Source organism: Lasioglossum baleicum, chromosome 3 (genome assembly GCF_051020765.1).
Source record: "Lasioglossum baleicum chromosome 3, iyLasBale1, whole genome shotgun sequence".
NCBI classification, from domain to species: domain Eukaryota; kingdom Metazoa; phylum Arthropoda; class Insecta; order Hymenoptera; family Halictidae; genus Lasioglossum; species Lasioglossum baleicum.
In genome coordinates this window covers 12,370,150-12,386,700 of record NC_134931.1, presented here as the reverse complement: position 1 = coordinate 12,386,700, position 16,551 = coordinate 12,370,150, and the positions used below count along the sequence as shown (strand labels likewise).

Here is a 16,551-nt window from a genome sequence, read left to right as displayed (position 1 = left end):
CATCTTTGGTGCTACACATACTAATTTGTACTATATTAAATAACATACACAATATATATTTTCTATTAATTCCTAAATTATTGATCTAAAATAGAAAATATTTATTTTTGAGACGTGTCAACATACTGCCGGCGCAGAGTGATGCTATATGGAGTCACTAATATAAGTAAAAAACCCCAGAATTACCATTTTTTAAAATTTGGAAATTTTCCTGTCGGCGATCGGAGCCAACTAAAATCTGGAGTACTCCATGCGATATAATAAGCCGATTTATGTACAAATATTACGGAAGAAAATATATTATTAGTGGAAAAGTGCTGATAGTCTTAACACTAGGTCTACGAAGCTCTAGAAATAACTACTTCACATTATTTTATAAACATAACAAGAATGTGTCTGTCCAAATTTTTGGCCATTTTTCCAATAGTATATACCCCAAGAAATAAATTGGGTAAATAATTCCTCAAGGAAGCATCTTTGCAATCTTAATAATCGCAAATTAAGAATATTACAACCAGTCATCATGACGGATCCGGTAAACCTAGTGTTAAGGTTAACGATCGAGATAGTACAAAATAAAGGAGGGTTTACGTTGCTCAATATAAAAGTAATATCGAGCCAATCTGACTCGAGTAAAATGCAACTCGAGTTCTCTAGAAGTTTGAAAGTTCACAAATAGTGAGAACGTTCAGGATTCATTACAAGATTCATTCCACCTTTAACACTCGTTCACACGGTTTCCTGTACTTCTACTGCGCTCGCTGATAGATAGACAGTGGTTCTCCATCTCAGAAAATAAATTCAGGAGACTAAATCTCGTAAACCATGTTTCTGAGTGAATATTAATAAAAATTTTTTATTAGGTTCTGCACCGCTGATTTCCGAGTGTACTGCAAGATAACATACATGATAGTGACATTTATATTTGGAGTATAACTGACGTTCGTCAGCAGTATCAGTCAAATTCACATACAATTTCCCAAGAACCCCGTAAACGTTGTGTACTGCTCCGATAATTTATCGTACAGGATGTGTATTTATCGTACACAAAATTTCGAGGAAGCAGGGCCCAATGATTCATACTGTGTAATTTACTAAATAGCCAAGACACGTATCTACTCGTTCGAATCTATAGATGAAAGTTGCCCATTAAATACAAAGAGCGAATAAATAGCGAACTCGTGTCCAGCTTTGCCACATAGATCCTTATCTTTCGCTGCAAATCTCTTACCTTTACACGAGATTCGAATTTGCACGACCACTGGACAAGTTTCATATCTATATTCCATGACTCTAAATCAAATTTTTATTTTTATTGGGTTCAATAAGGAGATCAACATTGATCTTAAAGAGCTACGTTCAAGTACATTTCAAAATATATAAAATCATCAAAAGTATCAGCCTTGCGAGGGTTAATCGAAAAAACCAAACATTCAAACTCAAATTAAATATTGGAACTTCAAGTTCACTGTTTAAATACTCGACTTTTGACTCCAGCTTCGGAATTAAATCAGACTCAACTTTAAATCGATCCGAGCTCCTGGTGGGAGCGGGAACTTCGATATTTTTTGCAAAACAATGGAAAAATTGTTAAATAGAAAATTCAAGGACTGAAAACGGTCTACACGGCAGGGCAAGGCGGAACTCGAATGGAGCAGTGGGTTTCGCAACGATCCCATTTCTTTAAGCGCCCGATCGTAGTCCATTTACTATTCCAGCGACGCGAGGTTGCATAATAATCGCGGCGCGCCATTATAACAACGGGGTTGAGCAACAATGTGAACAGAGCGCATTGTTAGCTGCAAACAAGCTTTTACTCCGGCACCGTACCCTATATGGCCCCGACGTTTCGAGAAAAAGCGGCCCGCAATAGGAACAATTAATTGTCGACGATGTTTACGACGGAATTGCAAAACGTTTGCGGACGCTCGCCGAATACGCTTATCTTGAGCAACGTTCGCGGAACAGGAACGAAACGTTTCGAGAAAGAGATGTCCTTGAAAGACGATTGAGGAAACGGGAAACTGGTTGCGGCGACAATTCGATGGAAAACACGGTGTGATGCAAAACCACCGAGCCTCTTAATCCGGTCTCTTGTTGTCGACGGATTTTTATCAGTCCGCTGGCTCGCTGCATTTATGAGACACGAATTAGTGATTAAGACTGCGGATTACATGCATTTATCGTGTGACGAGAATGAGAAAGAAACATAACAAGTTAGAGGAAAAATGTAGGAACTGAATTTGGCTGACCGAAATAAAGAAATGAGTGTTGTTTGAAAGATTTGCCAGTCGTTGATTGAACATCATTTTTGTCACGTGTAATATGTTTTGTTAAATACATAGTTCGTTTATAAAAATTGATAGCTCCAGCCACTGCTTGGACTTTTATGACAAAAATGAGTAAACACAATTTACTGTAGTGGACTGATTAAAAAATTTTAAGGGAATGTGGAATGAACTGATGTTTCAGATACGGACATTTTGGTTTTATTATCGTCCAACGATGACTTTTATTGATCTTTCAGATAAAATGCATCCTACACGAGCATTGCAGCACATTTCTGCATTAATTTCATGCTCGCGCAGCTGTGAAACAGTTTTGGTCCGAAGTAACAATCTCACGGTACCTGAGAAACGCTTGATGCATGAAATATAATAACAAACACCGGTGATGTTCGCGTAAAATTCTAATCAGTTGCTTTATATTAAGAGACCGATTAAAATGCGCGAAAATCTAGAAGCTCTGCACAGTGTATTTATTATAGCACGACTACCTAGCTAAGTAGTTGTACTTAGAACGTTTTACATTGTACGTATATTAATCTCTTACTACAGCCTCGGTTTCGAAAATTCTACTCGACTAACAAGTCTTCGATGTTGATCAAGAGCCGTTGAACCGTTGAAAATTTAGATTAATAAACATCGTACCATGTTAACTGATGTATCAACATTTTCTTTTGTAATTCTTACATGTGCAAAGAATATAATCACAAAGAAAATATGGGGCGAAGGATTTTATGATATGAAGCGACGCATTTCATCATACGAGGCGACACATTTATGAAGTTCTAACATTCTCCTATCCTTTAATCTTCCGAGTGAATCTCACGAGATACTTCTTGCGAAATCTATATCTCTTTCCGTCTCCCTTTTCATTCAAACGTACAATACCTGTGCTGCACCATTCCCATATTTCTTTTAGATCAATATTCAATGTTCCTTCGAGATCAGTATTCAATAACCCTTTCACCCCTCACCTTTCAACGGTCTCTACAAGTTTTGTATTTCGTTTTTTATTATTTTTCATCTTAATACTGGGGTAAACGAAAACATACATGTACTCTTTTCTTCTCCATTATCAATCTCAACGGCAATGTGTGCAAAATCAGTGAACGAGTGCACAAAGTGCACTACGTTTCCTCGAAACCTACGGTAACTAATCAACCCTGCCATTCGGTTCTACCCTTACACCATTGTATACTTATAGACCCGGCATCAAATAACATGCCTTGTTTATAATAATTATTTTATTTTATTACTCGTTCATTTTTACTTTACTGTAACTATTTTAAATAGTGCTAACTCATTACCACGTTTTTTTTGTCAATGATAATTTGGAGAAAGTTAAATTTTAATGTAGATGTTGATAACATGAAATCTATATTTATTTCCTCACAACTTACTGTATTAAAAAAAAAGAATAATAAGAACAATACATATATCTGCGATATTAAGTATAAAATACTTACTTGTGAAAAAATATATTTGTATCACGGTTTTGCCGTTCCCTACTATTCTTTATGCAACAAGTTTGCACTGCTTTGTCCAAATGTTAACGAAATAACGCATTCACCATTTTGAATTATCTCGTGACGTCAGTTGTGGGTTCCAGATACTCCGATATCTTGGAATACTGCGTCCTATGCATATCCTATACACTGGTGGACAAAATGATAAGGCACCGTTGTACACACACAAGATTTCATATTGTATATGTCGTGAAATCTCAGTGGAAACGAATTATATTCACGGATGAAAAGAAACTAAATTTGAATGGTCCAGATTGATACAAGTACTACTTCCACGATTTAAGAAAGGAACAAAGGGTTTCCAGTCGTCGACAACGTAAAAAATTATTTTCTGGCGGAAAATATAAAGATTTTGAATTGGTCTGCAAGGTCTCCTGACCTAAACATTATCGAGAACGTTTGGAGAAGACTGTCAAGAATATTAGACAAAGGTGGAAAGCAGTACAGTACAATATCCGAATTGAAATTAGCAATTTTGTAAGCTTGGGAAGCATACATCAAAATGATATAAAAAATTTGTATAGAAATTTGCCAAGAAGAATGATTGAAGTGGTAAAACGTAAAGGATAGTCCACGCATTACTAAAACTGCCAAGAATTGTGTAATTTTGTTGAATTCTAATACTTTTCTTATTTTATATTCAAAGTGCCTTATCATTTTGCCCACACTAAAAGTCAATTGTTGTAGAAATAATAAATGGTTTGAACGAGTCATTTAATTTTTAGTATATTATAGAAAAGTTAGTACCTTATTTCGTTGTATTCACTTTCTACGTGTATATATGTACAAATGAATGTTCATTGGTAAAAACCTTGAAGTGCCTTATCATTTTGACCACCAGTGTGTACCTATGTCGGGTCTACATATAAGTATCTACTGTCTAAGGTTATCCCCATTGACCCATTCACAAATCCAGTCAGAAACGCGATACCCCCGATTGTCTCGGGTTCTCTCTGTTTTTCTACCCCCCTGCGAGCGCGACCATAACCCAGACCCACCTAAACGCGAAGCATTTAATTCTCGGCTACGCAGTGGCGCGGATGGTCTATTTTTGCTCTCGGTTAAAGGACCAACAGCACGATCTCCGTACGAGAAAAGAACGGCACGTGGCGTCCGAACAACATAAGGACGCTTCGGGGGATGGGGCTCATGCAATAGCACGTGCTCCTTTTATTCACACCAGGGCATTTTACCAACGCAACTGGAACAACTAGTTCGAGACAAGTTTCGCGAGCCGGTATACCCGCCTTCGTGGACGAGCGCCAGTATTGCTCCTTTTATAGTAGCCTACTTTTATCGAGCACCACTTCGGCAAGTTCTAATTTCTGATACCGAAAAAAAAGGAACGGACGAAATGCTAAGAACGGAGCCTTCGAATTCCGATTACAATGGCGGCCGAAAATACACAACCACTTCCTTTAGTACGAGCTTTTTACTCCTTGTGTTTCTGCTATTAGGCTATGCATTGAAGAAGTATTGTTGTGATTCTTCTGAAGATCTCTGCGATGGCAAATAGTTTTGTTCGGCGACTGTTGTGCCAGCAATGATATAACATTCGAATACAAATTATCTTTCAATTTATATTTCTTCGTATTTGTATAGATTGATTGAAGAAATTCATCAACCATTTCTTATGTGATTGAAGAAACGGAAGTCATTCAAAAATACCTTCTTTCTGTAATAGTTCTAGTCGGTCAAAAATAATGCATCGATCACCTTCAACGCCCCGATTATACGAAGTGCACGATTTAAATCGAGCCTTTCTAATTGAATAACGTTGTCACCGACAAATGAAGATTTCGTGCAGATCCGGTGAAGAAGCTGGAATTAATGGTATTCCTCGGCGACGGTTAATTGGCCAACGAGATCAACCTAGTTTCGCGTTTAATTAATAAATCTCTCGTCCAACTGCGATACATCAGTCGACCGTGCGAATTATGTCGACGTTTTTAATCGGCGAGCCGGTTCGCAACGTTCGCAGAACGACGATAAAAAGTTGTCTTGATGGTCTGTGCAGCTTGTCGCGTTCCCTCCGGAAGGTGCGCTCTTCCCAGCATTGTTTCTGACGGGGTGACTCTCAACCCCTTGTGCATCCGAGCGACCATAATCCACACCGACGCGGACACCGTCGCGAAATCCATATTTACATACACGGCGGGAGGGTGGAGTGTGGATTCAGATATGGCAAAAGAGAGCCGGTCGCTCGTTTAAAGCCGATATGATGCCATATTTAAAACCTTCGTAGAAATGTTCCCAGATGCAGTGACTTACAATATTATTCGGACACTCATTATTAGACAGAATAGAAGGAAGTGCAACAAATTGGAGGGAAATAGAAATTTATTCTCTTTCTTGATATGGTTAATGGGTTAAAAAATAACACACACACGTCACAGTATTTTTAAATTATTCTAATGGTTTTACCGTTTTAAATTACTCCTACTAATTTTTGTTATAAATGCATGAAATCCGCTGTCTACTTTTTTTTATTATACAAGTTATAATTTATTACAAAAGTGGTTTGAAATTAAGGTCGTCACATTAACATTGCTTATTAAAGCGGCATTTGATCTTCCATTTCTGATAGCATATCCGAATTCACCAACCCCAGAAACACAAGAGTAACGATTTTTGTAATGATCCTACAAAATATTGACTTTTGGCCAGCTTTCCGGAAAAAGGGACCGCCGCGCCGTGTGCCGTGCGTTTACCTCAAACGCTCTGTCGTCGACGAGTCGACGCTTTTCGAGAATTCGAAATCGTCGCTCCGGATGTCGTTATCTGATCTACGCTTGGAATTGCGCGCCTATTACGTGCCTACCTCTGCGAATTCCTTTCGTCGAGTCTCTTTGTCTCCAGTGCCACTTTGCTCGCTCGATATCAGGGAAAAACGACAGGTGAACTGCGAACGAACTTGAAATATAAACTCCAATTTTCCTGTTTGAGAAAATTGGCTGTTTTTATGCGAGACTTGTTACGCGGGCATTGTGCAAGGACGTCCTTGAAGAGTTGTGATGCTTCAGGAAGTGTATTCTTCGCGAGATTGTTCCACAATAGGCGCGAATTCGAAAAGAGAGGCGAGACACGCTCGAATATGCGAAAAGCTTTAATTGCAGTTTGGGGTGAATTAAGAGAACGAGGACTATTGCGCCAAGTATTGCCTTAAGTTTTACTCTTGAGGGCAAAACTGTTTAGTTGCAGGCGCCTACCCTCGTATAGGCACGAACATGAACGCTACCCTCGAGAGTCGCTCCCACAAGCACGCGTAACGTTAATCCTCCGAGAAGTGGTTCGGTTTATTCTAGAAGCACTTCTAACTTGGAAGTCGTACTCGGAAGCCTGAATTAAAATGATCTAGAAATCGAAAAGTCAAACGTCGAAATAAGTTAAAAGTTTTAAGCGTAATGCAGTCTATCATTCCCAACATTTCCGAATTGTCCACCGGAATTGAAAGAAACTGAAGCGAAATAGTAATTTATTTTGCTCGAAAATAATACAACTAGTGTTTTTACTGTTTTAATCTGGTCTAATAATAAATCTGCAAACCTGCATTAACTTGTCTGCACGAAAAATCGAGTTTCTTCAATTCTCAAAACGTGTTTCATAATTCTTTTTGGCATTTGTAAACTAAATGTTACTTGAATTATCCAGTTTGCAGGATTGTGGTACTTCCGGAAATTCAATTGGGATATTTTAATCTAAACTCTGGTGTTAAATATAGATTGAGATATCTTAATCTAAGTTGCTTCGAATTTTTATTTAAAACGAGATATTTAAACTCAACTCCATGAGGAAAGTCGAAAATGAAATTTCTCGTGGCACTTTTGTAAACGTTATGGACAACACATCTTCTTCATCTCGTTTAAGTTAAAGTATGAACATGAAAAAAAGGGTTCAGTGTACTTGTAATCGCTTCAAAACTCTCTTTAAACCCGCGAGGGCCAGAGGCGCTCCCTTTCGAGCACCCTTCGCAGTGTGCAAATACGAAATACACCTCGATTACTTCCACTAACGACTTTCGCTACCGAAAAGCAAATCCTCCAACGCGAGAAGGGAAAGTACGAGAGACTATCAGTCACTTCCCGACTACCGGTCGTGAAAGATAAACTCCGCAGGACCTGACTCGCATAATTTCCCCGAGTAACGTATGCGAGTACCCGTGTCAACTTGGATAATCAATGGCATCGTCTAACGACTATAAGAAGATCAAATAATTGCACTGTTCTATACACTATAGAATACCTTTCGCCTAACCTACGTCAAACGTAACATTTATCATTAGACTGCGCATCTTCATGTTAAATAATAAAACATCCAAGCGGTTAAATAAGAAATATCTTCAAATTCTTCCTAATGTCTCCGGCATTGACTTGATCGAAATCAAAGTTTGTTAGTCTTCTCGAAGTAAGGATTAGGCTAAAATCTGTCGTGGGCCAGGCCAACATAGGTGGCTCGTTCAAGGGTGGTCCCCTCTGCGTGCAATTTCGCAGCGATGCAGCAGGATACGCCGGAAGGGGTTGCGTTCGCACCGGTAACGCGATCAATAAGATAATTGAAGACTTTCTCGACAATGCCGGCGGAAGAGAGCAATTTTGCCATCTCCCTTGTACTTGAGCAAGGTCATTGTTTCCGAGGGGATTCTCATCTCGGTCCTAAGCACCGTCGACGCATCGTTCCTTATAATTCCTACCCTACCGGCTTAAACGCGTTTCGTCCTCGACTGCGCCACAAACTGATAAATCGAGAAGAAAGCGTGCGAAATTATGAATCACGTCCGATGCCACCGGGAACAAAAGAACATTATTATTTTGTCAAACCACGTCGCTCTCCTTGCTGTAAAGACCTCACTGTGAAGGTCGTGCCAAGGCCATAGTATACTAGGCCGTTGAACTCGTCTCGACATAAGCAATATTAAAAAAGCTGTAGATGTTACCTTCCTGAACAAATTTCCTTTTCGAATTTTTTCTATTTTGTAGCCGACTGAAACCTAATTAATTTTGTTCCGAACACTTTTTTATCCGACTACCGGGGGACACCCTGTATAACCCCGTCTCAACTGTAAACTGAATTTTATTTTGCATCGCTGCGCAGGAACGGAATAACGCTCGCGCGAGCCTCGAAAAATCGAATGAAAAGTTTTATATCGAAACGCGTAACAAGTTATCAACGCGGATACGAGCTCTCACAACTTTATCGGGAATAACCAGAGGAAACATTTTTTACAACTTTTTCGGGAATAGCCAAACACAACGATCGAACACACGTCCGTTCGTCTCTAATTTATATTTCATACTCGATATTGCCCGGGATACGAACTATTGGAAAATAAATTCTCCGCTTATCTAACCGCTGAAATTCTCTCATGTCCCCCGATATTGTAAAAACATTATGAAAATCCCGGTGTGTATAACAAATTGAACTGTCGCTCGGTGAACGCAGGTATCGAGGGAGTGCATGCGAAAAAAGGTTCCACGAAACGAGACTCCACGGTCAGTTAATCAACCGCGAAAATCGAACTCGAAAGGGAACAAGAAACAGCTACCTAGCAACGAAGCAAAGGCATCCGTGGTCGTCGAAAAACCGTGTACGAACGCTCGGTTTTACGATTATCGGGCTAGATATCTGTGAAGAAAACGTTTGACTTGCGTTGAAAGTAATTAGAACGGGCGCAGGTATTCCTGGAACGTGCACGCGATGCTAACGACGCGTACATGTCTTTCTACCTAGAGACTATCATTAATATTCGGACATTTTTTAAAAGACTACTTTTTTATTTTTTCATTCACTCGTGCACAGAGCTACATTGCAGACGAAAAGTATTGCCAATAGTAATTGTAATACTTTCATCGAAGTAAGATAGTATTCAAACATTTATTTTATTCCAATGTATTAGGTACAAGAATATTCGGGAATGTCTGCTTATTGTTCAAATTAATTTCATCTAATTGTAAATAAGCTGGAATTTAGACATTTATTTTATTCCAATGTATTAGGTACAAGAATATTTGAGAACGTTTATTTATTGTTCAAATTAATTTTATCTAAATAAGATAGTATTTAAACATTTATTAGGTACGAGAATATTCGGGAATGTCTTATGTATTGTTCAAATTAATTTCACAACTAAACAAGATAGTATTTAAACATTTATTTTACTCCAATATGGTAGGTACAAGAAAATTTGGGAATGCCTATTTATTGTTCAAATTATTTACTGAAATAATATTTCGAAGGGATCATTGAAGAAATAATGCAACGAAAGGCTTCAAGGAAAATTACGTGGCATCGATTTCTTGATACAAATGTTATTACATTGGGACACGAATACATTAAATAGAGCAGTATATTTTTGTACCTCTCTAATATTGTAGCGGTTGAATAATTTATTCCGTGCGTAACAGGTCGACTTATGGTCCGGGTCATATCCGAGTAAAAGGAGTAACACGAATGCTGGAGAATTCGGAGTCTGTACAGGCCTAACGGTATCCTCGGCATTTTAGAGACATTTATCAGTAGAAATTAAAGGCCGAAATTTCAGTTCCGTTACGAGAGCGAATACGGAGAACGGTACAGCAATTCTCTGATAAAAGATAGTGGGTATCTTGGGCGACAGAGTAATGGCTGTTGTCTAACTATATTACAGTACAATTAGTTTCTGTACACATAGGTACACAGTCGACGTTATGTGGACGTAAGTGACCCCTAGGTTTGGCTAGGTCTCGATTTAGAACGGCACTGTGTCTGACTGAGTTAGGGCTGGTTTGGGCAGTCTATAGGACCGGTTGGGTCTGTTTAAAACAGGTGCTAGGTAAACCCAAGTCATCCTACGGGTTCTTAATGCTCTAGAAAAATTCTTGCTTGGTTAACTTGAATAATATCACTTACTTGATAAGTCACCGAATAACAAGTTATTATACAGCTGGTATAATTTAAGTAAGTCTGCATTTTGCATATGTATAAATTCCAGTTATCGCAGACAATGATATGCAAAAAATTACGTTTTATAATTTTAAAACTTTAACTGGTCTAAAGTTAGGATCATAATGTATCTAATAGTAGATCTGATAGTAGAATATTTAGTAGGACCGGTTAGGTTTGCTAGAAACAGGTGTTAGAACTGGATAATTAATCCCGCGGGGTCATAATACCGAAACTATACTACATTTCGGTAACTCGAACAAAGGTGTCGAGCAGGTGGCATCACAATTCGTGACGGAATGAGACTGTTAGCATAAGCGGCTTCGATACTTGGACTTACAGCGGAAGAATAACTTCAGAAGCAATCAATTCTTCTTCTTTTATAGTATTATAAATTTCATCGTAGTAACTCTTTCTAGTTATTTATGCGTGCGACAGCTATTTTCAAGTAGGGTGAGTCAGGGAGTGATGTCCTACTTTGTTTAAAAACATCACTACATTGTAAATTTAATCGATATAGGTAGGTACGCGTGAAATGACAGTGTCAAGATAAAATAACAAAATAAATTGCACTAAAATTCTTTCGAAAATATGTTCAAAAAGATTAATTGAGTGTCGGTTTTATGCATTTGTGAGAAAAGTGAGTAGGTGAAAATCAGTATAAAAAAGAATCTGCTATCCGAGGATTAAAAAGTTGAAACTTCCGTAAGCAACATATCAAAAAAAGTCCACAGTAATTTTATTGAAAATATTCAGCAACATATGACTCAAATAAAATTTTAACCACGATTGATTGATTCATGTGTACGATTAAAAAAGGTAACCATTGAAAAATGGACGGTTGATTCAATCGATTGATGAAGTTGATCGTCATTCCTTGATTAAAAAAGAAATCATCGAAAAATCGAAGACTGATTTAATCAATTGTTGAAGTTGATCGCCACACGGTCTATCCATGAATTGAATAGGGCGGAGATGGAGGATTGACAGAAATAAATCTCAACAAAAACTCAGTTTACATTTTTTTCAGTATGCATACAGTTTTGATTCCGTATTTCATTTCGAAATTTCAGTAGTTAATCATTAATCAATTATCCGATTCACGATTACAAATGAAAAGAACGTAATCGTAATTAACGACTAAAGTAGGAGTTTAATTGTTAATTGCGATTAACGATTTAAGTAGAACTGTATTCGTTAGTCGTTGATTAAATTTTTGCCCAACTCTGAGGTCTAGGCAGACCCAGGCAGTGCTGTGTGTTTGTTAAAAATGTCCGACTTTCACGGGTTAATGGACACGGTTTTGCTCGGGCTGTTTAACGAGCGCACGAGACCGCGGTGCGTCGATTATTGCGTACGAACAGAGTGTGGCTACACGTGCGTAAACATATGTGAACGGTGCGTAGAGTAGAAGTGAAAAGCAACCAGGTCACGACATTCGATATCGAGAGTAATTATGTGCTCGATCGATTCGAAGTGTTTACGTTTAGCCCGGCCGATCGTGGTAAAATCTTCGCGAGCGACTGTCCAATTCGCGATGTTTACCGTTTCTTGAAAAGAATTGTCGAGGATGATTCACCTATCATACAGTCATGCGATGTCTTGATTCATTTCTGTGACCACTGATTCATTCGTGCATACATTAACGATAGTATTTTCATACTCCGATTTTCTAATAAAGGCGCGATCGACAGTCGTAATCGCGGCTACGAATGTGTATGCGAAACGAATATACGTCGATTGAATTTCTTCTAAAATTCTTTTAATCTTTCTGCCGCTTCGAATTTTGCTAATTCATTCCTGTCGTAAGTGCAGAAATCCGCAGTCCTCGTCATAACTGCCTATTCTACTGTGAGTAGTCTCGGCTAGGCGCTGAATTCTTCTGCGTTCATGGCATTTGTGAAACTAGTTTTCCATCAAGTTTAGACGTTAATTTTTATTGTAATGTATTGGAGGAACTTAATTGTTACTAAAGGTGAAGAATGCAAAAGGGTTTGATGAATTGCATCTGTCCAGTTATAGTTTCAATAACTAAATTTCTTTGTTGGATTTTCTGGTAGTTGTAGTTCGTCGAAACAATGCGTTAATTACATTATTACTGCTTTATACTGATTTCATTAACCTAAGAAAACGAACATTTGTATAGCCGAGGGAAGAGGTGGGAGAAGAAAGTCTACAACCACACACACAACCCACAAACACATTCGAGTATTTACCGAAAAACCTGACACTAAAGTGACACCTTATTGTTACGGCGATGTCGTCATTGTATTGTCAGTTGTAAACAGTCAACGGTGACGAGAAGTGCTATCAACGTTTGTATAAGCAGATTTCATCGTTCTATGTCAGAAGTTTTTAATAATATCTGAGGAACTAAAATTTTTTATATTAGGTGTCCCCTCCCTCTCCAGCCCAACCCCTCAAAATTACATTTATTAGACGCAGACAGCATCCCTATTTCCCTCAGTACAAACAGTTTACGCCCTCGGAAACGCTTAGAAACCACCCTAAATTTTCCCCAAGGATTTCCGGTGCCCGCCGTCGCTACACGTACAATGTACCTACACGTATAGGCGATTGAAAAAGGTCTCGGAATGTGTCAGACATGTCTATAAATCGCTGTAATCAATGGCTGCGACGTGCAGAGGACACACGCAATCGCTAAGAAATGCCATCTAATAATGCAAAGGCTTTATAGCAGCTTGAACGAAGGCTGGGCAGAAAGAAAAAACAGCAAGAAGAAAAAGGGTAAACCGACTGCAAGGGCGGCGACACCCGGCGTATTCCCCTCGAGGGTGGGTTTCCACGAAAGCATGCTGATAAAACCGGCGATCGATAAGAAGCCGGGGTTGCACGTAGTAATACGCGTGACATCGATGCAAAACCATAGTAACGAGCATCTATGCGCAGTGGCGCGAACGTTCAAAACTGGTCTGGTCGAAAATTCGATATTTTGGAGTAAGATAAAGGACTCACCGCTCGGAATTGTTCCAGCAGCTCCTGCCGGTCGTCGATCGCAGTGGCCATGTTGCTCGAATATATAATCCTTCCGTCGTTCCTTTCTCGGCCCTTCTCCCTTCCTCTCGCACTGTCCGCAGTCCTCCTCCCTTTTTGGTCCTAGCCGCACGGGTTTGTCTCGTGAAAACGGGATATGTTCGCCGTCGCCACAGAAACCTTGAAACTCGGCGAAGACCACCAGTCGATGTGTGTGTGTGTTTATCTCCGAAGACACGCGACCAGACGAGAACAACTGTGCGTACGTATCTACTCGACACCTCGCGTACGCGTTCTATCGTACACGACGCGGTCACGAAAACTGCCAAACACCGCCAGAACGCGTACCACTGTCACGGAGTCGCATCGAACACTGAGCCGCCGTGCACCGACCGAACGGAGCGCCCGCCAGCCCAGCGACCAAACACGAAAACGCCCGAACAAACACGAAGGGACCGCTCGACTAACACCTTGGGACAGGTCCGTGCGGCTCGTCGAAAAACAGGACGATCGTCGAAATTATCATTCCGACTTATCTCCATGCCGCACGAAATTTCTTTTTCTACGCACTGACTTTTAACAAATGATTGTTACAAAACATAATGTATTTAACCCCTTGCCATACAATATCGTGTCAGACCCGTGACGAAGATTCTGAATAAAATTCCATTTTGGTTTTGTTAATCTGCAGCTATTGGAGAACATACAGGTATACAATAGATATAATTTTTCTTCTGTTTTAGAAAATTAAAGATATATAAAAGATTTCTAAGCACTGTAACCGTAAAATAAAAAGTAGGGTAAGGGGTTAAACTGATAATTAGACTGCGGATCTTAATGCGATTATGGCTTTCGAAAATTTTCAAAAAATGCTAGGATATAAAAAACGACAGAATTTAGTATGACTAATTTATTTCAAAGCTAAAAAAAGGCTATTACCACGGAAAATAAGATCTTATTTGATATTCGAGTCTTTTAAAATTCTTCGACAAACATTGCAAATTGCATAAACATCCAAAGGGTTAAAATTCATGTTTTGAAATGGAAAATATGTTCACCTTTTTTTGGACAACAGATTAAAATGTGTTTAAATTTGTCTACGTCACATACGTGCACACATGCGTTTATATCTATTCAAATCTATTATCCAAACATTTTAGTGTACCATAAAAAATGTATAATGGAATTGTAATACATACACAAACGAGAGGGAATACTTGTAGCGTTATATTTTTATGTTGCTAGATTTTTCTGCTCGAACCGATTCTCATTTTATGGAGAACGTTAGAATAGAACGGACAAGGGGTTCCATTATTTGGAGCTATTCTCTCCCCCAGTCTACTGTCAGAGCGTTACACTTTTAAGAACCTGAGGGCGGAAGTTGTCAAGTTCGACTCAGGTTGGGTCGAATAGAAAGCTCTCTGCGGATGATCTCATACTACCCGTCACGAAGCTACATTCTGCAAATGAAAAATCATAGATCACGCTTCGACTCACCCTTTTATTCCAACCCAGTTGTTCCAAAAGCGGAAAAAAGTATTTCGATATGTGGAACCATTAAAAACAAACAGTTTAAATTCATCTTTTATAGAACATAATTCTTAAGACATTGGATTCTCAAAAAATGATTTACCACATTTCTTATCTCGATGTGTTCGAACGCGTTAAACTGTCTGTATCTAAATGTTCGCTTATATATGTATCTTCTTTTTGTTTATAGGCTGGATAATGTTACTTATTGAGTTCTTAGAATTAGAACACCTCTGGAGGTTTAATTGGGATATTTGAATTTGAGCTAGCTAGAATATTTATGTGAAAGCAGACAGTTTAAGCGAACACTAACTGATCTTATCGGATTCAGCTATGCGCAACGCAATTTATGTTAACCCTCTGACAGCCGACTTTGTTCGATTCTGCAAGGATAAGCAGTAAACCATATCTTATGGAATCACGTATTTATCTTATACATATTATTTCTCGCTTTATAAACGTATCGTAATTTTATTATTTAACGGCAATTAATATGAGTATGATAACAGATTGAAGAAAATATTGATATGAAGGCGCAGCCAGTCGGAAAAGTAAGACAATTGTTCACGCAGAAAATAAAGATTACAAGAAAGAATTCGGTTTATACGTTTTCTTTGCAAATAGAAATATGCTAAATATGTAAATTAATCCGAAAGAAAGTAGACATTTTTTAAGAATGAAAAAAAAGAAAAAAACAGGATATTCAATTTAGAGAATGTCTTTGTGTTCATTCAGCTTATTTTTAAAGGCAAACTTGTTTACCATACTCGCGACTAATTTTATCGACAATAAACGAAGACAATAGCATTGCGGTTTCGCTTCGACACAATCGAATATTCAAACAGAGTCGAAAGACAAAAGATTTAATAAATTTGGGATTGTTAAACGGTAGTGTTCAGCCACAATTGTAAAGTATAATGTGTCGGGTTCTTGAAAGCACGCAAATTGCGAAGGTGAAAAGTATTCGTTTAAATGGGAAAAAAGTCTTGAATGGGACCCGCGCATGGCGGGCGTGAATTTTCACTGAAACCGAACAACATAATCCCGCCACGGTGAATCACATTTCTTTCTTTTCGCGTCTGCGTCTGACTTGTACATCAGGAATAAGGAATTCCGGCTGAATCATACGCTCGAGCTGTCAGATGCAAAGTACAATCCGCTTCCATGTTTGATTCCATTGTAGAATGCGTTCTTCGAGCGATCGACGCAATTGCTTCACGCGTTTTAAGAATACCGCTTGAATTGATTGAAGCAGGATCCGGAATTTCAGAATTATCGTGAATCATCCTGTTCCCATT

At 38.7% G+C, this 16,551-nt stretch overlaps 1 protein-coding gene across 1 annotated transcript in view; it reads right to left on the bottom strand.

The window, feature by feature from the left end:
- Nucleotides 1–16,456, bottom strand: part of Fim (plastin-2 fimbrin) — a 53,600-nt gene extending 37,144 nt beyond the window's left edge. The window contains exon 1 of the mRNA XM_076420799.1: nucleotides 13,706–16,456. Coding sequence (XP_076276914.1) covers nucleotides 13,706–13,756 — 51 coding nt within the window. The 5' untranslated portion in view covers nucleotides 13,757–16,456. The remainder of the gene's footprint in view (nucleotides 1–13,705) is intronic.
- Between the last annotated feature and the right edge of the window lie 95 nt (nucleotides 16,457–16,551).